Source organism: Rhea americana, unplaced genomic scaffold (genome assembly GCF_003343005.1).
Source record: "Rhea americana isolate MKP2758 unplaced genomic scaffold, rheAme1 scaffold_269, whole genome shotgun sequence".
Classification (NCBI taxonomy): domain Eukaryota; kingdom Metazoa; phylum Chordata; class Aves; order Rheiformes; family Rheidae; genus Rhea; species Rhea americana.
In genome coordinates this window covers 57,373-81,749 of record NW_028186389.1, presented here as the reverse complement: position 1 = coordinate 81,749, position 24,377 = coordinate 57,373, and the positions used below count along the sequence as shown (strand labels likewise).

The 24,377-nt window shown below is 42.3% G+C and overlaps 1 protein-coding gene across 5 annotated transcripts in view; it reads right to left on the bottom strand.

Moving 5' to 3' along the window:
* Positions 1-1,164: 1,164 nt before the first annotated feature.
* Positions 1,165-24,377, bottom strand: part of MYO7B (myosin VIIB) — a 48,821-nt gene continuing 25,608 nt past the window's right edge. For all 5 annotated transcript variants that reach the window (XM_085307928.1, XM_085307927.1, XM_085307929.1 and 2 more), the window contains 22 exons: positions 22,825-22,951; positions 21,271-21,390; positions 20,296-20,469; positions 19,105-19,332; positions 18,506-18,673; positions 17,788-17,905; positions 17,558-17,684; positions 16,654-16,823; positions 15,767-15,948; positions 14,638-14,765; positions 13,900-14,057; positions 13,278-13,431; positions 11,271-11,426; positions 7,697-7,802; positions 7,461-7,574; positions 6,478-6,565; positions 5,289-5,395; positions 4,628-4,813; positions 3,667-3,783; positions 2,762-2,845; positions 1,852-1,971; positions 1,165-1,278 (listed from right to left, as the gene is read on the bottom strand). In XM_085307928.1, the coding sequence (XP_085164054.1) occupies positions 1,195-1,278; positions 1,852-1,971; positions 2,762-2,845; positions 3,667-3,783; positions 4,628-4,813; positions 5,289-5,395; positions 6,478-6,565; positions 7,461-7,574; positions 7,697-7,802; positions 11,271-11,426; positions 13,278-13,431; positions 13,900-14,057; positions 14,638-14,765; positions 15,767-15,948; positions 16,654-16,823; positions 17,558-17,684; positions 17,788-17,905; positions 18,506-18,673; positions 19,105-19,332; positions 20,296-20,469; positions 21,271-21,390; positions 22,825-22,951 (3,016 nt within the window). In that variant the 3' untranslated portion in view covers positions 1,165-1,194. The remainder of the gene's footprint in view (positions 1,279-1,851; positions 1,972-2,761; positions 2,846-3,666; positions 3,784-4,627; positions 4,814-5,288; positions 5,396-6,477; positions 6,566-7,460; positions 7,575-7,696; positions 7,803-11,270; positions 11,427-13,277; positions 13,432-13,899; positions 14,058-14,637; positions 14,766-15,766; positions 15,949-16,653; positions 16,824-17,557; positions 17,685-17,787; positions 17,906-18,505; positions 18,674-19,104; positions 19,333-20,295; positions 20,470-21,270; positions 21,391-22,824; positions 22,952-24,377) is intronic.

Below are 24,377 nucleotides of genomic sequence, written 5' to 3'. Positions count from 1 at the left end.
AAAGCTCTTCACTGAGGACCGAGCAGTACTTGCTGTCTGCTGGGGTAAGCATCTAGGTTTACCACCACTACAGTGCATAGGCTTTACAGACTCTGAGCTGCTCCTGTGGGACCCAAGTCATGTGTTTATGAAGGTCTGTGTGGGGAACAAGTGCTGGATCAAATTTTATCACTCAAATTGACTGATAAACAGGAAATAGAGAAGATCAAGATAAATTAAGACTACTAAAATTAGTAACTGACATTCTTTTGTCTCATGAGCGAATGTCTGCATAACTCCAAGCTGAGAACATGTTTATAGAGAAGAATGTCTCTTTTTTCAACAGATGTCTGTTAGTCTAAGTTTTTCAATGCTGATTTGCACTGAATAGCACATCTATAACTTGAAAGAGGAGCAATTGAGTAGAAGTAATGGACACAAAATCCAGATCCATTTTGGGCTTTGTTTATGCTTACTTGAAACTATATACTAGAAAGCAGTCTTCAGTTTTTGAGTGCATAAAGAAATGTGAAAGAAAGAAAACCATCTACTCTAAGGCAATGGTAAACCAGCAAACAGCTCACTAGTCTAGTGGCACACGGGAGTGATTTATGGTGTGACAGTAACTGGCTGTCTTAGTCTGCTGTAACTTGCAGCACATATCCTAGTGATAAAAGGATGAAAAAAGAGTATCTTACCTTTCAAAGGTGTCTAGTTATCCTGCTACTAAAGGGCATTTCTCCATTCTTAGAGCTTTCCATTAGGAGGAAAAAATAACATTACCTTTGTTTGCAAAGACTCAGAGAATTTATGTATTTGGTAGAGCACATGAAACGAGTAACTTTCCTCTCCAAAGGAAAAAAGAAAAGAGCGTCTCTCTTCTTAAGATTGGAAGAGACTTAGAATATCAGAAGTTTTCAGATTAGTTTGGGGCTTTTTCTCCTTGTACATTAGATTAAAATATAGCTAACCTTTCTCTAAATCCAAAGTTTGAATGGAACTTACATACTACATTTAAGAAAGACAAGTTTGAATGATATTTGAAAGGACATGCTCACTTGAGCTTCTCTTGTAGTATTTCAGCAGCACAGTTCATTCAGCGTGTGATCAGAAGACTGATCATCAAGCTCAGTATTTTTAAAATGGCATTTCTTCTGGAAGATGAAATTATAGGTAGTTTGGCACAGATAGAGGTCACAGGTCCAATTTCTGCTTTCAGGCTGGCAGGTTCTTTTGCCTGTTTACAGCATTCATTAACAGGCGTACATAGGATGTTAACAGGTCATCCATTTTGTAACCCTGTCAGAAAAGAAAGAAAAAAATGTAAGTCTTAAAGAGTTCCAGAAGCAAAACTAACCCATCTTTTCCTACCTGTTTTGTTTTCTTCTTAAGTTCTCTCCTTCTCTATCTTTACGTGCTTATCTTTAAATATTAATACAGTGATGCTTGCCTGATTCTGTGGACAGTCTGAAAACTATTCTTAAGAAAGGTGGTACCACTCATTCAAAAGTATAAAGTCTTAAAATGATAGTGTTACTACATAGCTGATCAAAGCATGCACGATGGAAATCCTTGTAGCTTTGTGGCTGAGTGCAGCTTTTTCTTGATGTCTCCGGTAGGTAGAATTTTGATGTGTGGAAAGAATTGGGGAAATTACTATTTTTCCTTTTCTCTATCACTTACTTCTTTGCATCAGATGGCGTTATATAGCACTGAACTAGTTCTAAATGGCAGTTATATTGGCATAACGGTGCTTTTAGTATCTGCACTATTTTTATTTATGTCTGTTTTGACATCATGGTTTTTATCAGTTCTGGATGTAAAGGAAAAATTAGGGGGCTCTTGTGTGTAAGTTAACAAAGCTGCTCTTACCAGAGATGTCTCACATAAGATCCGGCTTCCTCGTACTAGGTTTCCTATTGTCATATGAAAATATGTGCTTCCACTGCTCCAATTGGAGATTTTATTAAAGGGGTAAACTGTTAAAATATCCTGTAAGGAGAAACAAACCAATATAACTTAGCTGTGCAGCATTTCTCAAATGAAAACAGACTGTCATGTAAGAAAAACTGTAGAATTAGAGCCTATTTTGTCTCCTGCTTCATTTATATGCACAGTAGATCAAGGTAGGTCTTGCATCCATACTAGTGGTACACTGTAGTCTCACCAAGCAGATGAAGAGACTTCATTAGCAGTCCTTTCTTTTCATTATGTATTGATTTTTTTTTAGCATGCTACTATTATATTTACAGTAATATAAAACTCAGTATTTGTTCTTCTGTTAAAAACAAATTGTGATATATGTAAATGCTCTTTGCTTGCAACTTGGTGCATCCAGACTGGTTGGGTTGGAGGGTTAGAAAGCTTTTAAACACTAAGATCGTAATTGGATATAATTTGTAGACAGCTTGCATTTCTTGCAATGGATTTTCTGTTTGTGAAGCAGGTTCCCTAGTATACCATCTATCCATCTGCCTTATCATGATCCTACCACTTTGTCCAGGTCCATCCTGATTACTGTATTTTATTTTTTCAGATATGCTCTATAGTGTTTTCTTTCCAGTGCAGAAACTACAAAAAAGTGATTTGAGGCAATAACATATTTCTCATTTTCACACAGAAAACAAATAGAGGTTCTCCATCCTCTCCTAACATTCAGGGAGAAGGTTCTGTTGCTGTCTGTGAATTAGCACAGTCAATTAAAGCCTGCATTAGAACTGCCTATGTAAGGTAGGTGGACATTATTTAGTGGACTAGACAGACTCTGAAAAGCAATTGTTACCTTTGTCTTCTGATGTATCACAGAGACTCCTTGCTTGTTGATTGCAATCAGCACAATCTCCGGGAAATTTGGCTCCGAGGTTTGCTGTAAATGAGCAACAGAGCCAGATAAGCAGAAAAAGTGAAAAATAATCCATGCTAAGTGTACAGTGACCTTTAATAGAGTCTAGCATTGTTTCTCCTCATTACCAAATTAATGAGCTGAAACTTCAAGCTCTTTCATATTATGTAACTATTGCTAAGGGTGACTTTCTTGCCATAGGTTGAAGGCTTGAACAACTGTTACATAAAAGCAGAGTCAGATGTGTTAGCTGCCAGGCTATCTGAAAATAGGTTTAATGGTTGGCTGCAAAACTACTCTTGGAGAGAGGTTAATGAGGAAAAATTAAAGGTACCAAGCAGACATCTACTGCAAAATGAGAGGATTAATACATTTCTGTTCTGAGGAGAAAATCCCCAGAGCATGTAAGACTTGACAGCATTTTGTTGTGGATAAGAATGACCAGACAGTTAAGTATCTATATATAAACTAAAAGGCCCCTATCTACTACATAATAGTACTATGTATTATAACTGCTATGTCTTCAACAATGTGTATAGCAGCATGATTCCTATGCAGTGTTCTCTGCACTGATTTCCATTGAACAGAAATACTGCCAAGGGATTGCTTCTGTATTTGGCAGTTTTTTTCCTTCCAGGAACAACAACATAATCAGTGAGTAATGGGCATAGTTCAGAAAGTGCAAATGACTCATCTCCCCACTTTGAAGGAACTGAGTTTTCCTCAGTAAATGGTGGGAAGCCAGCTTCAGAATGCATCAGCACACAGGTATGGAATTACAGTCAACTGATTTACCCTAGTGCTGGTCCACTAGCAAAGCCATTCATACAGACTTTTAAACCTACCTTCACCTCAAAGAAGGCTGATCCAAATGTTGGCCACCGGTTTATCATTTTCAGGAAGGCAATTTTGGCCTCGTCCACAGTTTTTCCCTCATATTTGCTGTACACTGCAGTAATGTTCTGTTCAGGAAAAACGATATAGAGTGTAGTTAGTTGGCAATGGGCATTGGCCTTGAGAGCATTAGGCCATCATCAGCAAGGTCAGTTTTGTGCCCACAACAACAGAACAGACATCAAGGAAGATGATAGCAGGGTAAGCTATTGTCATTTTCCTGGCACAAGGCTGGAACCTCCTAGTGTTTCTTGCTAATGATTTGGATGAGAGAAGTCCAGGAGCGCAGAGGGATGGATTCCTGGGAAGAGGGGCAATATGGGATGAAACAAAGTTCAGAGAGCCAATGTTTCAACAGACATTTGCCACATTTTCTACTGAAACCTGTAGAGTGAAGCTTGCTCTGTATCTGAAATGGTGGCCAATATGTTCCTCAGTGGATTAAGTGAGAAGTACCTGCTAAACTGTTCTTGCCTTTTGGAAGAGAAAAGAGCCTTTTGCTGTGAGCAGAAGACACCTGGTACAAGGTGACAGATTTGCTGGTCAATCTATGAAATATTTAGGACATGCCTCAGTTTTCAGTTTCTCTGAGATCCTCAAATCCCCAAGCCCAGGACTGACCTTCTAATGTCTTAACTCTGTTTTTTTGGACATGTACAATAGAATAGTATATCCAAGAGAAATGCACATCTCAAATCAGTCTCCCAGGTATGCAGGTATGTATGAAAGACTTGGTAGAGAGGATGCAAAATCTAGATTCTAAGAGGCAAAATGGCAACATCAACTAGCATCATTCTTCAGTGCTTTCAGAAACTAACAAATCAAAAAAGTAGTGCAGTTCCATTATTCTCTTCTAGAGCTTTCTGGAAAAAAATGTTTAATGAAAGCTTTAACTAAAGCTGATGTTCTTACCTTCTTCCACTCATCTGCTGAAAATGCTCGCAGCAGATTGTCTGGCACCAGCTCCTTCAGAATTTTGGGGATGGTTGCCAGCTGTGTGCGGTCATTGTTGAAGCGCACTTTGTAAATCAGTCCTGCCAGCTGGACAGCTTCGTCCTTGGAACACTTGTGGTAGCCTCTGAGGTACTTTGGCAACTCCTGGAAGAGACCAGTTTTGAGTCCAAGACAGACTGGGATGGAGGAAACACTGACTTACGCATGCTAAAGCTGTGAGGTAAGGATGTAAGCCTCACCAAGCACAGTCCGAGGTCATCACAAGAACTTTTGACTCCTGGAGGTTCTCCTTGTATCAGTGCAGAAAGATGAGAACCTCCAGGCAACAGGTGAATCAGGGAGCTATGCTCCTAACATAGGCACAACAGCTAAGGTGCCAAATGCTGAGCTAAGCTCTGTCCTAAAAGGTATATATATGTTAATGGACATCAGCTGAGTGCTGGTTTTTAACTACACATTTTAAATACTGTTATATCCCTCAGGAGGCACTGTAATGCAGACCTTGGAGAGAGAGAGAGAGAGAGAGAGAGAGAATACAACTCCAGCAGGTTCACTTTCTCAGAGTATTTCATGGATCATGTGGCCTGCCTTTATAGTTATGCCATAGGGAGCTTGTTACCTGGTGGTAATGAAAAATTGAGTCAGCTTTCAGGTCCTTCCCAGGAATTACATTCAGCCACAGCTTTCTCATGAAGTACACCTCATAAGCCACAGACATAATAGCCCCTAAGGAAACAACATCCTATTAGCATCATCTGTAGTTCTGTGGTTTGTAATTGATTGGCGAGTTTCTTAAGAAAAAGAATCACTGGCAAAATAGTGTAAAAGATAATTTCGGATGATCCAGGAAGTGATTAGTTCTTGGGCACTGATCATGGAGTGATTTGAAGTAGAGCATCAGGGTCTACAGAGATAGCAAAAGGAGGTGAGGATCTCAGAAACATGGGTATTTGTTGTTTCTTGCTGCTCACTAGAGCTGCTGCTTGATGTGCTGCACACCTGAATTCTGTTAGACAGTTACTGGTAGATTCCCTGATGGCTCTGCGTACAGAAATTAATAGTGATTTAGTACACACATTTATGCTGTAATTTTCAGAGCTCCTAGCAGCTGCATCAGCTGTGGGGAGAAATAGGAAGCTAGAAAGTCCTAGATGCCTAATGATTCAAGCAGTTAAACCTTAGCAGTTCTGAAATAAGTAAAGGTCACAATCATTGAGTTTGAAGTTTGGGTGAAGTTTGAGTTAATGCAGATTTTATGGAGGTGAGTGGGAAAGAATTGCTGTCATCGGAGTTAAATGGTTTTACTCTAACAGCATGTTCCCTTAGCAATACAACTTGGGCTCTTATATCAACAGGTAGTAATCTATATGAAAATTTTCTGATGACCCAAATAATGGGAGCAGCACTGTGTCAAGAACCTACTTACATGTATTTGCTGACAGGTGGTCTGACAATGCATAAGCCTTGGACTCTAAACAGGATTTACCTGCCTGTGACTTGTGTGCCTCCAGTTGTGTGTTTTGAATGCAATACGTCAAAACATTTTTGGTACCGATCTAAAATTTCTAATGAGATTCTCCCACAAACATGTTCTGGTGTTTCTGACAGCCAGTGGCTGGCTGCATGAGGTCACTGGATCTTACTGCTGGTGCAGGCAGTAAACGTATATGATTAATATAAAAATGGTATAATAGGCCTGTAGCCACACACTTGCTGAGATGGAGTAAATCCTACTGGATAAATGTGTTGCTTCCCCAGTTCAGCGCACAATCTCAGGTAGCTTTTTGTCATAATGACACCCTCCTTACCATCTTTCCCTGGTTTGTTCTTCCTGTTCCAATCTGCCACCTGCCTCAGTGAGTCAAAGAAGTAGTCTGCTTCATTCTGACTGATCACCTGGAAAAGATCAACCAATGAATAGGGGAGACGAGGGATCAGCAGATCATATAAAATACTACCTATGCCAACGTACCCAAATAACAGGCTGGATTGTCTTTCCCTGTCTATAGTGAGCAAGCAAAATGACGGCAGTAAAGACAGAGGACAGAAAAAACAGAAGGAGGAAGGCTCATGTAGTTTCCATTTCATGGGATTTTTATTCCATTTTATGTTGCTTTTTTCTCCCTTCCTCTGCCTTGCTGACATTTCTTTCCAGCACTTACTGTAGACAAGCTAAATATGCCTACTCTATTCCTAGTCATCCCCTTATCATAAATAATGGCAGATGTAGGGTTCCTTTCTTGAGGAACGCAGCACATCAGAAAACCCCTGTGCTTGGACTCACTGCTGCTTTTTCCTCAAAGCTCAAACAGGCCCAGGGAGAAGAGATTTCTCAGCAACCAACTTGGTTTGCCCAAGCTTCAGCTCAGGCAAAGCAAGTTCTTGAGAAAGCAGAGAGCAATGACTGGTGCTGGTCAGCCACTAATGCCAGTGGGTATTGTAGATGTGCAGCATGTCACCTGGGCAAAGCCTTAGAGTGGAAATGGTCTGAATGCAGCAATACATAATGTGATTTATTTTACCATCCCAGTAGCTGCAGGAAGGCCTATCTTCTCTGCTTGCAGTACTACATGTCTACTAGTGGAAACTCTGAATCTCCATGCTTTGTTCTGGATGCTCCTTCTCAAAGTGAAGTGTCAGAAGCTAAAGTCTAAGTTGTATCCCCTCAGTAAGACAGAAGCAGCAATGATCTGCTATGTTGGTTGGTTTCATATATTGTTGCTTAGGTGGTCTGGGAAAGTAGATGAGAAGAAGAGAGTTTGGCTACCCTACTATAGCTGAGAAGAGTTACCTTGTCTGCGATCTTGACAAAGAGGCTGAAGCCTTCCCAGGAGCTCAGCTGCAATTTGGAAGCGATGTTCTGACACAGAGTCCGGATTTTGGTATTTGTTCCCACATCAAATGTCTATGAGATAAGAAGGCTCTTATTATGTGGCAAAGAAGAAAAAAGGGGAATACTGTGTATCTTGAAATATACTTCTGCATGAACAAAGCAGGTCAAGGCTGAGAAAACAAAAAAGTTCTCACCTGCTCTGTTTCATTGGGGAAGCAAATCTTGTGTGAGATCTTAGTGGTGTTCTGCAAGATGGCATCAACCTCCACGGGATGAGGTGCCCACTTCCTGGAGCCACTCCTGGAAAATGCCATCACCATCACAAGAGATGTCAGTGTTGGATGTTTGTTTAATCCTCGAGGAGCTGAACAACAGGATAAATTCCATCCAAAATGCTAGTATTGGGACCTGGAGAGGGCTCTAATCCTTTACCCTAATACAAATTCAGTGTATTAATAGAGCAAGAAATGGAGGGTCTTATTAGACCTATTAAAAGTCTCTTCTACTCTGCAAGAAGTCTGCATGGATAAGGCATCTTCTGTACCAGTAGTGTCACCCCCTTCTATGTATTCAGCAACATTTTTCCTTACTGAAGTGTGAAGACAATAGTCACAAGGAGCACTACATTTTATTTTAGTTCATGCATCAACAAAGAGATTTGCATTCAGGTATAAAATGACTATTACAACTGAGGAGACAAGTACCAGAAGGTCTTGGAAAAGCTGCCAGAAGCATTAAGTTTTATGTAAGAGCTGGTATAGAATCACTGAGTCAGGGGATGTAGAAGCTGCATAATGCTAGTTCCATGAAAGTACACCTTGGAGTAGAGCTGCCCTGTAAGAGCAAAACAACTTGATTTGGAGTCTGAGTCATATAAAAACCTCAATATGATTGAAGTTGAGACAAATTTAGCACATTATCTTCTAAGGCTCATATTTTCTTATTTTAAGTGGCATAGGGCCCCTGTGGCTCTTGGGAGGTGTCACAGAATCACAGAATAGTTGGGAGTTAGCTGGGACTTCTGGAGATCATCTGGTCCAACTGTCTGCTCAAGCAGGGTCAGCTAAAGCAGGTTGCCCCAGACAGTGTCCACTCAGGTTTTGAACATCTCCAAGGATGGAGATTCCACAACCTCTTTGGGCAACCTGTTCTAGTGTTCAACCAACCTCACAGTGAAAAGCTGTTTTTATATTGAGAAATTTCTGATTTATTTCTGTCTTCTTCAGATGGAATTTCCTGTGTTTCAGTTTGTGCCTATTGCCTCTTGTCTTGCCACTGTGCACCACTGAGAAGAGTCTGGCCTCGTCTTTTTTACACTCTCCCATCAGGTATTTATAAACATTGGTAAGATCCCCCTGAGCCTGCTCTTCTCCAGGCTAAACAGTTCCAGCTCTTTCAACCTCTCCTTGTATGAGAGATGCTCCAATCCCTCATTTCCTTTGCTGGACTCACTCCGGTAAGTACTTACCTTTCTTGTTCTAGGATGTGTATATTTTACATGCTACAGCTTGTAAACTAGTCTCCTCTCTCACACTGGGCCTATTTAGGGTGGCCAAAATAGCTATTCCTCTGTTCATCATGAGAGAGCTTAGCCTGGCATCTGCTTTTAGTTGTGTGGGTTTCAAAACTAATTTCTTACTGTTAAATAAAATAGTGGTTCCATTTGGAGAAGGAAAACCTGACTGTAAAACTAGTTTAATAGTACGTGCTCTAGTACTGTCCAGGCACTGTATGGAGTGTGGACCTGCCCTATCAGTCATCTGTTCCTCAACTAGCAGCAGAGGGAGGATGTAGGAGGCCAAGGAAGCACAGGAGCTTGCCTAGAGGCACAGAGCCACCTCTCCTTGCAGCCGCAGCTGGGAAATTGTCAAAAGAGGAACTTCTTAGCACCCCTAAGATTCTCTCTGGTTCCCTGCCCAGGAAGCTGGGGATGAAGCAGTAAAGCTGTTCGTGAGGGAAACGATGTGCCTAGTGACCCTGTTTGGCTTCTACTCTGCAGTAGGTCAGTCCTTTGAGCCTGCCTGCTCTCCCCTTTCCAAGGAGAACTGGTTACTAATAGGGAGAAAGGCTAAGAGTGGGTGCAGGTTTAGTCGTAGGAAAAGAAATACTTTTAAAAATCAACATTTTGTCCTCTTTGCTCTTCTTCTCTCCCAAGCTCCAGAAATACTTTAGCAGAGAGTTATCATTAAAAAAAAAAAAAAAAAAGCCCATGCTGCTTTTTCCTCTCTGTTTGCCTGCTCTTAAGAGGGCCTGCATGGCTAAACAAGGCTTAGAGCATGAGCAGCACGTGATAAAAAGAGGCAGGAAAATTTCAGTCTTCTCCAGAGAAAGAACAATGAATAGCATTCCTCATCATGCATTTTTCAGGCACTTCAAAGGTGAATTCAATGTGCAGTGACATATCTCCAGCAGTTCTGAAACCCACCCACTGCGAGGGGGGACAGCCACTGCTTTAGCATTCCCCTTGAGCCTGGCCTACAGGACTCAGAGACCAAATGCATGGCCCAGACTAAGAGAAAGGGGAGGATGAAGGAGCTGGAGAAAGAAACCATTGGGCAGCCTCGTTGCTGAGCAGGTCAGTGGCAGTCAGGGCTGTGCTTAGCTGCATCCAGAGAATCTGAGTAACACACAGAAGCAGCAAAATGGGAAAGGCTGGGCTTAACCTCATCACTAGGTCACTGGGTTCCCTGAGTGATAAGCTGGGAAATTCCAGTGTCTGGAGGAATTTAGGGAAGCCCCCCACAGTTCACTCGATCCCCCTGAAACTCAGGTAGCCCTTCCATTCTCTTTGGTCATGTCATGTTCTTCACACCAATAAGTAAATCAACAGATTCCTCCCAGTTCATGTTACTGGACTTCTCTTTCAATTCTTGTGGCTTTCTATCACCTAAGGATTAGCACTCACACACACAGGCATGCAAAATGGTTTCCTCTTCCAGTGGCACTCCCAGCAGTCTAACTGGCTGGTTAGACTAATAGAAATGACTACCCTTGTGTTACACATATGCACCCGTCACACAGACCTCAGGAAGCACTGTAGGCTAGATGACCCATTGCGTCAACCCACAGCAGGATAGTTGCTCGAGGGCAGAACAAGGGTACTGCCTAGCTCAATGCAAGGTGCCCTGGTCTGAACAGCCAGGTAAGTCTCAGGGCTTTGCTCATTCAGGTTTCTTCAACTGGTAGGAACCAGCTATGTTGCTCCTCTCTTCCCAGCATGGATCTGCTTTTTACTCAAACTAACAGAGACACATCAGTACTGTGCAATCTTCAGTGATATCAGTGATGCCACTCCACAATGAGCAAAACCTAGTATTTTAAGCTGTGAATATGCAGCTCTGTTTGCTATGGAGATTCAACAAAATCAAGACTAATACTCATGTGAATACACATGTGAAGAGGATGAGACCAAGCTGTCTCACCAAAGGAAAGTAAAGTCAGGACCTCATCACTGACAAGTTATGCTTTCACTTCAAGCTTCATGCCTTTTAGTGTGTTTGAAATACTCAGCTCTGGCAGTCAAGTGATTGTGTGTTGCTCAGTTTATCTAGATGTTGCTAACTCTGTGGAAGAAGAGTGAAATGGTGAGACATTTCTTAGTGGCTCAAAATTCGTAAGAGGAACTAAAAAATGATCATTTAAAAGAAAAAAATTAAAGAGAGAAATGAAATAGTCTCAATATTTCATCCCATGTGATTTTTTTTTTTTTTTGGCATCAGATTCATGATTTCTTAATGTGTTGGGCTGGCTATATCGAAGACTGTTTACCTCAACACCCTTTGAATCCTCCGACTGCAATCCAGGGCCAGTGTCTCTTTCTGACGTGTCTCCATGAATTTCTGGGCGTGTTTCAGCAGTGACTTGCTGGGTGGGAACAGGCCAGTGCAGAGCCAAAGTAGCTGCCAGCCCTTGTTCACACTGTACCTGTGAATACAAAGAAAATGGTCATGCTACAGCCACGTGTAATTCTTCCTTTGACCACAGAACAGCTACAGGGAAGAGAAACACACACTTGTCATGCAGCATTGTGCCATTCAGCAGCAAGCAGCAAATCAACAGAGCCTTCACTCAGGAGCTGACAGGCATTTTTGGTGCAATGACCACAGCCGGTGCACAAAGATAATTCTGAATCCTGGCTGATGAATATTCATGACCATTGCAAATCTCATGAATAAATAAAAGCTTCAGTTTATCATCTTGGCAGCAGTGTCCCTGGTGCCGTCCTCTTTGTAAGCCACTGTCAATTTACTGATTCAAGCTCACATTTATTTGGATTGTGTTTTATCAATTCTTTGCATCCACTTCCCCTCTGTGACCAAACGGCTTTGCTCAGAACACAAGCGCTTTGCTTGTGATTTATTTGCCCTTATGTATACTTCTGCTCTGAAAAATGACCAGGTAGATGGCACTGTGTATTGACATAGTTACAGCTCTTAAAAACTCCAGATCAAGCTTGTCCTGCTATCAAGCAGAAGGGCACTTCCTGCAGCCACTGGGCCTGCAAACTCTGCCAGTCAAAGTTTGGTGTCTCACTCTCACCTGTAGGAAAGACTCTGCACCTGAGAGCCGGCCCATCATTCTTCCAGCAAAGCGAGGAGCAGAACACATTCCAGCAGTGTCCCTAGGATCGCTCCAAAATGCAAAGTGCATTGAATGGGTTTTGGTTAAGAAAGGTCTGCCTCTGAACGGGCACCAGGACTCGGCTGAATAAGGAGATGCTGGCTTTTTCCCCAGTTACTTTGCTGACTGTGTGGACCATGAAACACTTTTAATCCTATTTATACTCTATAGATCTGTGATGTTTGTGCCTGTGTGAGAGCAGGACATGGTCCACAGGGCAGCAGCCTGGGAAGGATGAAAGATTGGTTCTTGTGGCTGTCCTAATGAAAATATATGTAAATAGCCATATTTCAAGCACCGTTTTTTTCCACATCAGTGATCTTGCTCAAAACAGTGAATCCACAGGACTAAACCAGTAAGAATACAGCAAGAATGGCGCTGGCACCATGGTTACAGACAATGCATTAAATAGCCTGTAAGATTTACTTCACACAAGAAAATTTAACATTTAATAGTTACACTGGTGGTAAAAGTTCCACAAAGTTTAATAGTCTTTGAGGAACAGCAAGAAAGGAAATGAACAACTAGAAGCTCCTTTTCTAACTTTTGCAACGACACATTACATCTAGGAATTGACAAACCATTTCCTTAACAAACTGAATTATTTTATTAGTATTTCAAGCTATTATTGCAATCCAATTCCCCAGGAAGTAGGTCAATGTAATCATTTTACAGGTGGGGAAGTAAAGCACCAGTCTATTTCAGACGCCCATCAACAAACGGGAGCTTGCGTAACCCATCAGTCCTGCAAGCCAGTCATGCAAGCTAATCAGTAAAACTACTCAGCAGGATTCACTGGTGGTAAAAGATTTAGTGCCAACTACATGCTCGTAGGAGGGCAATACTGTCCTTGGGGACCTTAAAGCACCTTCCTGGAGAGCCAGGAAGAGTGGTCTCTGAAAGTGACCAAGAACTTTTCTGCAGTGCCATGTTTTCTGGAGGAGTAGTGGTCCTGCTCTGTGGCCTAACAGTGATCTGCAGAGCATTGCACTGAGCCACACAGCAATGTCTGGGGAAAAGGGGAAGGGAAAGTGTCACTCCAGCATTCACACATCCTTCCCCTCTGCCCCATCTCACACGTGTAGCAGGAGCTAGAGATCATCACCTGCAATCTAGTGAGCTGCAAAAGCAGGGCATGTACATCCAGGCAAGTACCTGTTTCTGTTCTCAGTCAGCTGCTTCATGATCTGACAGTATATCTCATCCCGCAGAATTTCCTCCTGGATGGCTGCCACAAATATCTGGTCGGTGAGTTCCACAGAAGAGCGTGCCTGTTTCGAGGGGTAATCCCCCATGAATTTCATGATGGGTGGATGTGCTGTCAAGGACAAGCAGGTCAATTTTGGAAGGTAAATAAGAATCATCATTCAGATCCTAGCATAAGGGACTCCATTCAGGTCTGAGTGGGAAATCCTGGAAGGAAGGACTGAACCTATTCCCTGCCCCCTCTCCATTCCTGAGCAGCAGTCACTGCTTGGTTCTGACTTGTACAGTATTAACTGCTTGCTCTGAGCACATGCAGTAAATTCCACTCACTCCTCACGTTCTCAGTTAGGCGGGCTATCACAGGCCATGGGGCACTGGGGCATCTCTTTTCTGTCTAGATAAGGGAAACAAAGCTAAGCTAACTTTTGTCTTGCAGAGCCTATATCTGCTTTAATGTAGATGCACCCCTTTAAAATGGATGTGATATTATTCCAATGGAGGCAAGTTTAGTGGAGGCTGCTCTTCCTTTCCCTGAGATTTCTTAGGCCCAGAGAGAAGAGTGAAAGGATATCAATGAAGGCCTGACAGGCCAGGTCCCGAAGATCAGGATCCGTGCATGCTGTCTTCAGCAAGGGCTGTTTCAAGGGCTCCTTGGAGTGTGCCCACAGCTGACTGCGCCCACGGGATTTCTGAAGAACAGCCTTGCTAATGGATTCCTTCTCAGGAGTCCTGAATGAAGACAAATGCAGGCAAGACAAAGGCACTGGATCAGTACTGCTAAGAACATAGGAAGTCATTATCACAAAGACTTATCTCTGAGCATGGTCTTCCCCAAGATGTTGATCTCATGTATCCTTTGAGTATGCACGCCAGCAAGAACACAGAAACGTAGTTTCTTTTAGATTCCAAAGGGAGAAGGCTTGCAAGAAGGAGACAGGATTTAGAAAGCTAACTTCCCCCCTATCTTCCAAGGCCTGGGATATTGCATGCCTTAGCTAGCTGGTAAGTGCGGAGAGAGGTGAGAACTAAGCATAGGACCTGCTGGAAGGAAAAGAAAAAATTCCAGAGGAGGTTCTCTTATTCCTTCCTTTGCATTTCTGCAGGCAAAAAAGATACAAGCAGACTAGGCACCAGCGTCTCTGCAGGCCTAATGTCATGCTTCATTACAGGAAACAAAGGGAAGAAACTCGGTCAAAAAAAGGAGGTGTAGTTATATCCTAGGCTTTAAGGATTGCTGGAGAACAACTAGAGATTTTCCTAGGGGACATATTGCACAGGGAGCAGTTTCATCCAGCACAAGAAGCTTCACCTGAAGTGTTCGTAAGAGAACTCCTCCAGAGTATAAGGCTTCACTTTGACATCCTCTTCATCAGGCTCTTCCATGTGGGAGTTCTGGGAAGCTGTCCTCCTCTGGTCTGGAGACATCATCAGCAAATTCTGGAAGGACACAGCCACAGAGAGAGGTCACACTAACACAAGACTCTGAAGTGTTACTCAGTGAACACAGACAGATGGTGCATACCAAGCTTGAGTGCTCTGTGCAGCAAGAGACATGACATCCCCTAAGCATTTTCAGACAGCAGGAGGAGAAAGACTTGAGAGCAGGAGACTCAAGAAAGCAATTTACATAGACCCAGTAAGAGCAGCCATCGAAGTGTGTGTGATTATCCAGAGCACACCACTCATTAAAAATGCACCTGATCACCACTGTTGTGATTTTCCCCTACTTTTTCTTTACCTGTTAGCAAAGTATCCAATATACTCAGTCTTTAAAACTAAAGACAGAATTAATTGCTGGCAAAGTGATCAGTGGGAAACCTTGTGTTGGCTGCCTTGAAAAGCACCTTCCTTTAAAGGAAACCACTGTATTCAGAGCTTCCCTTGTGCCTTAGTGTATGATCACCACTCAACCCAGTGAGAATTCAGAAAAATTTAACTGCACACCTTTTTTCATTAATTACTACTGATTCCAAGCACTGAACTTCCTGATAGTGCATGGGCCATTATTTAGAAAGTCATTGTTTTTGTGCGACTGCAATCTTATCCTTAGAGTCTAGGCCAGATTTAGTTTCATTTTCAGACAAGAGAGAATAAAATATGAGGTACAGAACTTGCATGATTTTGGAGGAAGAATTGTCTTCCAGTTATGAATTTAATCACATTTAACACAACACAGTTACACTATTTATCATAGAATCAGTAAGGTTGGAAGGGACCTCTGGAGATCATCTAGTCCAACCTCCCTGCTCAGCAGGGTCACCTACAGCATGTTAGATAGGGTTGCATCCAGGCAGGCCTTGAATATCTCCAGAGGGGGAGACTCCACAACCTCTCTGGGCAACCTGTTCCAGTGCTCTGTCACTCTCACAGTGCAGAAATTCCCCCTCACGTTCAGGCTTCTTCCAGCCTCTTCAAAAGGAGTCCTAAGCTTTTCTTACCAGCAGTTGACTAGATGGTTTTGTGAGGGAAGGAATGATGTAGATCTCTTCTAAAGACACATTTCCTGTTTTGCCTGTCCTTTCATTCTGGGCATTGATCCAGTCAGAGTTTGCATCCAGCCTTTTGTCATCAGTGAGGATTAGCAAGTCTCCCTTCTTGAAGGGCAGGATGGCAGGGTCTTCTGAAAACAGAATAAGGAAATACTGTTCAGGCTTGTCTATCCAAGAAAATGGAAAGGGATTTCAATACAAATGACAAGGGAATGGTGTTTTCAAGGCCTGAATTCAATTAGCAATAGAAAGTGTTTTGTGTAAAGATGCCTTATAACTCAGTAACACTCCAGAGAAATCACTGAAATCTGCTCTACCAGCCTGATTTTATTCTACTGAAGGCAATGGCTAAACTCCATTTGATTCAAATGGATGCAGAATTAGTGGGTAGAACTGGCTGCAACACATGGAAATTAACTCATCACTAGTGATAAGTAGATGGACTTAATATTTATATCACAATTACTTCCTTGCTGCTCTAGGCAACTGTATTCCACAGAAACCTCCGGATTACTATATCTGTGAAATTTAAATGTTTCAAGGCAGCCCACTCCAGCTTCCTACTACAAGCAGCCTGAGTTCTTGGAAACTGCAATATCTAAATACAATATTGAAAGCAGCAGAAGGGAGAAGAAAGGCTAATTTGTATGCAAGGGTCTTGAATCACATTGTCTTTTGCTCTGTATTGCTGTGCTGATCTGTATGCATTCCTCCTGGAGCAAAGTGTCTCTTGCATGGGGTGGGGGTCATTCTGCTCCTCTCTGAGCTCTTTCAAACATGTGCTATGCATTCTCTCAAGATTTCTCCCAGCTCTGCAGCAATATTATCAGACATACCTTGGGTTTTTTTCTCTTGCATTGCCACAGCAAATCGTGATCTTTTCTTCAGTCCTTCCAGGAACATGACTACCAGTTCAGCAATTACAACACTGTTGACAGATGTCAAGACAAACTCCTCGCCGCGAAGTGTGATGAGAGTGCAGCTCTGTCCAAATGACTTCACTGCCCTATATATTATTGAACAGGTTGTTACCAGAGTATCTGAAAATCTTACAAAGCTATCTGCAATCACAGCCAAGGTACCTCCTTGTAGGCAACTCCCTGAGAATGAGCTCCTAATTTGTCTTCTCATAAATAAGGTGAGAAGGACTGAAGTGATTGAGACTCACTCTGGACTTCATTTTCCCATATTTTTGTACAGAAGTACCTCATTCTAGACAAAAGAGCACCCTTCCATTGGAGTAACAAGGCAACTAATTCAATCTGTGATTCTCTTCACAGAAAGGTATTTTTCCTTTATGTAAGGCCCTATGTTCTGAGTGATGTGATAAAAGGATGTGTGCCAGGACCAAACCAATGGTGACCCTCTTTCCCATCGCAATCCTGTTTAGCTCCACCACACCTGAGAAGCATACAAACTCCCAGTATGCATTAACTAATGCTGGCTTAACAATGTTAGTTATTTGGGCCATTCTTATCCTGACTCATGCCTGTGCTTATACCTTTCTGACTGAGCAGGGTCATTCTTCCTTTGACTGGGTAGGTCCAGACATTGCAGTACTTTCTTTACAAGCTGCTCAGAATTTGTCCCTCTTTTTCCCAGATCCAGGCTATACTACCTTTCCAGACTCAAATCCCCTAGAGGAAAGGCAGAAAAAGTTTGCCTCCCACCTACATCAAACCTTATTCTGAATATGGGCAGAGCTGCCTTCATCGGATCTTGTCTCTTTGTGACATTCACCTGTTGGTGTGGATGCCAGTTATCTCTGGGAAAGTCAGCTCAAGAAGCCGCTTTTCAGACTCATCCAAGAAGCAGATACCTTTCCAATTAATGGCAAGTACGAACTGATTCTTGGGCAAGCTGGGACCTGAAAATGCAGGAATAACTCCTTATTAATGCTGTACAAGTCCTCCTCTATTATCTCTCTATTATCTTATATCTGTCTTCTACTCCAAAGCTCCAGACATTACCTGAAAACTTTGTGACTTCAAAGAATCTAGAAAAAAGCAAAGGCCACTGAAAACGAGCAAAATCCACAAGCTGTTCCTTCACAGTCTGACAGGAAAGATGGTCCTGTGTGTATGGGGCCTGCAATATAAAAAGATATCCAAGATTTCCTCAGCGAAATCTTATTTGCATGATCTACAAAACATTGTATCTGCAGATAATAAAGAGCAGACCTGATCCCAGAGGGTCCCAATAGCTCTCTGTTATTCCTGACATCAAATGCACCCGCAGAAAGTCAAACAATGAACAGTCTCCAGGGTCCCAAGCCACATGCAGCTAAGGCTGCCAGCAGGCATGTTGGCTTCAGATTTCCTTCAGATCCCCAGTGACCGGTCTGTTTGTCTAGCACTTTTTGGGTGCCATGAAAATAACCCAGATCCAGATTAAAAATAATATTCCATTCCATGCCCATCCTAACTCAGTTGTCAGATAGGCAGTTGAGAGAGAGCCTTAAAAGACATTCTATTCAGAGATTTATTCTCTCTTCATTCTGCCTCTCTGTTGAGCCATCTGTGAAAGAGTGAGTGAAAAGATTCCCTCTCTCCCACTCCTATCTGTGATTGATAAATTTAGATATTTTTCCTTCTTCCCTCAAAAGACTAGTCATAAATGGAAATGATGAAAGAAGCAGGAGTTGGCACTCAAGAGCGGTTATCCACCACTGCCAGACAAGATTCTTACCTTAGCATGTGCGTAGGTTATCAGGCTCACCCACTTTTCCAGGGACTTGGACTTCAGCTGCTTCACTGGGATACAGTCGTGGAGCACTTTTTGCACAAGCTCGTTGTGGATAGAATCTCCAAACTGGATGTAACAATATTTTGCACCTATCTCCACCAAATCATCCTCCTGAAACAATTAATCTGTTAAAACAGTTCTAGAAAGATGTCACAATGTCCACCTAGCCTTGTTCAACCTTGAAAGCAGTTTAAGAACCGGGTTTTCTCTATTTTTGTCTGGGTAACCCTAGACAGCACTCCAGGATAAGGAGAGATATCAAACAATCACAGTGTCAAGGAGAATAATAGCAAAGATATTTAAAAGGGACACAAATAGCCCCTTTGGACATGCCTCGAGCTGCCACATGAACTGAAAGTCCCCTAAAAAATGTATTCCAACTGCCAGTGTGGTGGCTGACACAATTTACCTGGACAGAAATTGTCCATTAGAAGGGAAAAGTAGTTCAGACCAACAGGAAACTTCATCCATCTTCCTGCATCTCCACGCTGGAAACCTTTATATTGTTTTGTCTCTTTATGAGGATGAATAAGGAAACCCACCTTCTCACAATAGTATTCTCCAAACCGGATACCGCGAATGACTTGGTGGTAAATTAGATCAGTGCTGAAGGGATCCTCCTGGCAGTTGTGCCAGGGAGTAAAGATTTCCTTCCGGAAGTAGAGCCGCCAGGGTGCATTACGTTCATGGGTGCCACGCTCCTTCACTAGTTGCTCACATTGAGAGATGGCGTCCAGGACATGATCTCGTCCCCCACCCAGTGACCAGACCTAGAATAAATGGACAGTGCATTTTACTGGCATGCCTGCTTTGGATCTGAGTGAAGGACAACAAACTCAAAGCTCCTGATATTCTGACAGAAAAAAAAGGTAAGCATATATAGTTATACTTTGGTAATTGTGTATATTTTTATGCACAGGGATGGTATTGGGAAAAAATAAGTTAAGGGATAAGGGAGAAGAGCAAGGCAGCCCTGGTTTGCAGTGTTTTGTCTATCTCCTTGTACTTCTGGTTATCACCTATATCCTATCACCTATATGTCCTCTTAACTACATATGCAAGTGTTGCTGTAATCTACACAATAGTGCTAGCTCTGAATTAATTTCTTTGCACTTAGTGCATTAACTGTGAGCACCAAGATGTCATGTTGCTGTGTATGTCTGTTCTGCACTATTATCATAAAGAAACAAGGGGAAAGAGCTAAAATGCCAGCAGCAGTAGCCCTGATTAGGACCTTAGTGTTCAATGCATGGGCCACATGATAGGGGCTGCATCAGCAGCACTGATTCACATGACAAGAAAGTTGTATGCCATGGTGCAGCTGGGAAATGTGTCTTTTGAGTTAAGAAACCTAGAGTCTGCTAATCCTGCCCCATCTCCAGCAGTTCTGCAGTGCTGCATGTGTGACTAGCAGCAGGCAGGGTTGCAGAACAGCAGGGAGATCACAGTGCTGCCCTGTCCCTCTTGTGAGAGCAAGGACATGAGTCACCTGTGTGACCTGGCAAAGGAAACCTTCCAAGCCTGCAGCAGGAAACGCCAAGTTGCCAGCCAACAGAAAGGCAAAAGAGGATTATCAGGTCCTGAGACTCAGCTGGGACAATTGATTTGGTTCTAGTGTAGGACTGAGCTGGGGGTGCTTCTAGAAGACAGGTCAGAGGGAATCCTCAGCCAGGCTGGATGGACAGAAGCCACAGAGAAGAAGGCAAATTTCATTTTGGTTTTCTACACTTTACCTTGTCAAATACAGCAATGTAGAGTGAAAAACCAAACACATCCTTCAGCTTGGTTTTATCTGCTATGAACTGACAGATCTCTTTGGCAATGGAAGCAGAGTCTGCAGGTACAGTGATGCTTTGGCCATTCATTAGAGTGACATTAAACATAATAGGTTTCTTCTGCTTTGTTGCCTGCAAGTCAGAGTTAAATGAAAGATAAAAATTATGAGCAAAGTTTACTTTTCTGTGGAGGAAGAAGAAGGTATTTAGATTTAAGAGCCCCACACATTGTATGCTCTAGTCAACAATCATTAAGAGAATCTCCAAAGCCCACATGATTTCTCCAGTGCATGGTGAGTGTTAAGTAAAAATTACGTCCCTGGAGCAGCACTGGAATCAAGTTCCCTCCTCCCCACAGCTCAGAGCCTTATGACTTTTGAACACAACCTTACACACAGCTGCAGAGAGGTGGTCTGCAGTAAGTGTTTTGCCTAGGAAGGTAGGTGTTAGGTGATGGGGGTCACTCAAGCTCAGGAAGGAATTAACTGAGGTCTCCACTTATGGGATGGGGTGTGTGTGTAAATATTAGCCTGACATTGAAAGGAAAGAGGAGGACGATGTAGCCCTACCATACAGACGTATCACACTCATTTTAAGAGCATAAGCCCTTCTTAGTCCTTTCCAAGGATGATGTTAAGAGCATTCCTCATGAGTTGGTTCTAGCCTGTGGTTCTTGAGTGGATGCAAGCATCACTCTGCATATCAGGTGTTGCAGCTCTTAATTTACATCCTCTGTTGGATTTGAGTTGACTGAATAGCCAGAGAAGAGGCAAATCTAAGAAGCTATCCAGATTAAGGCAGCTTGTCCTCAGTCTTCTTGTGCAATAGATTTCCATTATTAGACTTAGGAAGATCTGTCCACACAGGTTAGGAAATGCAATCCAGCATGTACCGACACAGATCAATACAATTAAGTAATGAGGGGATTGCCACCTGAAGTTCCAGCCAGCTAGGAGGCTCAGTTCGTGTTCCGTTGGCATAAGTACGTCTCAGACGTTCAGCACAATATGGTGCATAGCCTCTGGGCCCATTATGGATGAAATTCAGCAGGTACTAGACATAGAACATAAGAGAGAGTTAAGAAAAACTAATGCTCATAAAATACTAGAAACATTGTGCAGCTGATACACTAGAATATTGGTTATGCTTAGTAACAGTTTGCCAGGAAGTCTTAAAAATTAGGGTTGGGATCAATGTTTTGGAAAAAGGAGGGTTTAAGACACCAAGTTTTCCTGCAGTCTACAAAGTTTTTAGACTGAAGGGGAAGATTTGTGTCAGTATAAGTCTATTCCTTATTTTTAACTACACTGTAAATAATAGACAGTTGAGAATATTTATTCCTAGAATTAGGTTAGGGGCAAGGATAAGGGTAGGGGTAGTGTTTCCAATGGAAGAACCTGCATTTTGTGACATTCTGTATGAAACAGAGAGCTAGGAAAGGAGCTAGCTGCAGGTCAGGGCTGAAGATTATGGTTACTTTCAGTTTTATTAAGCTCTCTGTAAATACTGATGGTTGACAAAGATTGAAACTGGACTTTGGAAGAGAAGGATTAGAGAAATAGAGCTTTGCAGGGGTTGCACGGCTCAGATATCTTAGATGAGATGTTGTAAGCACGGAGTTGTATTTACATGCTTGATTTGTATTTAGGGCAAGTTTGGGTCACCTGGTTATTTTCATGATTAGGAGTATGATGAGGGATAGGGCATGAATTTAGGAGAAGAGAACTAAAGGAAGTCAAGTCTTTCATGAATTCTACATGGTGCATAGATTCGGATAAAGACTGTTGTCAAAATATGTCTATGGCTTATGTCTAGTTTGTTACAAGTAGTAACCACTTGGCAGTATTTATGATTAACCATTTGATTTAGGGTATCAGTAAAGCAGGACTAAAGCTCTAGATACTTTTATGCATTCTGTATGCCTTTAAGACGTAGGAGAAAGCCTGATGTCAAGCTGGGGACATAGTTTGTTTTTTACTATGGTGAAGTAGATTTACCATCTACCTACATTTAGAAATTAACGTATCTAAAAAAAAATAGTAGGAAAGCTCAAGGGTCCACTGGATTTTATAAGGTTTAGAGATGTAGGGTGATTTTTTGTCTTTGTTTTACTGCATGCACTTAGGAGTATGCTTAATTACTAGGATCGTAACTGGAGATAGGTTTAGAGTGCTGGAAAAGCAGAACTGCAGAGGATAAAATTTGCCAGATTTTTCACAATTGAACATGTAAAATGAGGGCTATGATCAACAACACAATCTGACTCATAGGCCATGTCATGAAAAAGAAGTAAACATCAGTACAATAATCACTTATTTAAATTCTCAGACAAGCATATGAGATGAAATAGTTTCTGCAAAAATCACAGCACCAGCTGCTATGACAGCCAAATAGTTTGTGTGGCTATTTGTATCAAAATAGTAAAATAAATAAGAAACCAGAGCAGCTGAGGCCTTTAAGCTGCTATACGAAAAGTGAGCAATGTACCTTCACAAATGTGTCTGAAGGAGGAAAGCAACCAAGGCAAAGTGACAGAAGGATCCAGCCTCGAGCATAGCTGCTCCTGTTGCTGTTTTCACTGAGTTGTTTGCAAATCTGACAATATATCTCATCTCTGTAATAAAACATGTGAAAGCAACATGATAATGATTCACTGGCTAAACTGTCTTTACCTACATTTCCATTGCAAGCTTGGCATGATTGTAGCACGATGAAGTAGATCTGAGCTAGTTTGAATCACAGTAGCTAGGATACCACCTGTAGTACACCATGGGAAATAAGTGTATCCTGGGCACTGATAGGAAAAGGCTTGTGCCCTTGGCCATCCCTTGTACTCAAGCAGTTCAAGTGCAATCCCCGTGCTGGATTTACCTCATATGACTAGCAGTGGGGCTGTGCCGAGATAGCAATTGCTGGCCAGCCAGCTGTGGTAGCTCATTGCTGCCTTCCATATATGAAACCTCCCCTAAGCTCTTCACAGTACCTGATGTGTGTGTCTCGTGGCTTTTGCTTGTCTGCTCATCTGTGGATTTTGGAATAAAGACAGTGGGATACCCTACTTAATGCTAGGATTTGTAAGCTTTTATGAAACTTGGCATGAAAAGTGGAGTGAGTCCTTGGACAGGAACAGAGGAAGGCGTGCTGCAAAGTGAGCTTCCAAAAATGCAAGTTGCCTGTAACAAGGACATATGGGAAACAGATGCAAAAAATCAGCGTACAAACAAAACTGCTATTTAAAAAAATCATCTTAAGTTTTCTGGGCTCCTTGGACACATATTTGGTTAGTCTCATGTGGGAGGACGCAATGTGGATAGGGTCTGTGCTCCCAGGTGGGGCATATGGTGAAACAAAGCCAGAGAGAGCAGATGCTTAGCTGGTGACCATTATCATACATTCATTGAAGACAATTTTTGCCAGATGAGGCTTTGCTTCTGGAAGCATCTTGACTGAAACAAAGCAACTAAGTAGAGAAAAAAGCAGCCCATGCCTGAGGCAGGGCCTGTGCTGATGGGTTTTGTTACAGAAAAGCATCAGGTATGTTGAAACAGGCAAGCCCAAAATAGAGGAGAGGATTTGCAGGGTCCGGTCAGAACCTACCAGCTTCTGTCTCGTGCTCACACAGTGTTTGGGCTAAATGCCATCCTCACATAGCTTGCGAGCAGGATTTCCTCTTTGAGTGGCTGAGATAGTCAGTAGCAGCCCTTCAACTATCTTCGATTTGAGGAAATCTCTTCACGGCTCAAAAAAAGGTTCTAAAAACCTCTGTAGTATATGTTAACCCCATATTTGTTGCTCTCTCTGCTGTTTTTTCTATGTCCCTCATACTAGGACTGTCTTTCACCTTCAGGGTTACAGGACTGAGCTTTGCCCCATTGCATACTTGTGGGGTATTCAGAAAGCTATAAACTGAGACAAGTGACCTAAACTAAGATGAAGATACCAGGAGGGCAGTGAGGCAGATGTTTTCCATCCCTTCAGACACAGATGAGCCATCCTCTGAAGGGGTGCATGGTCTGCAGTCTCTCAGTCTTATATGTGAC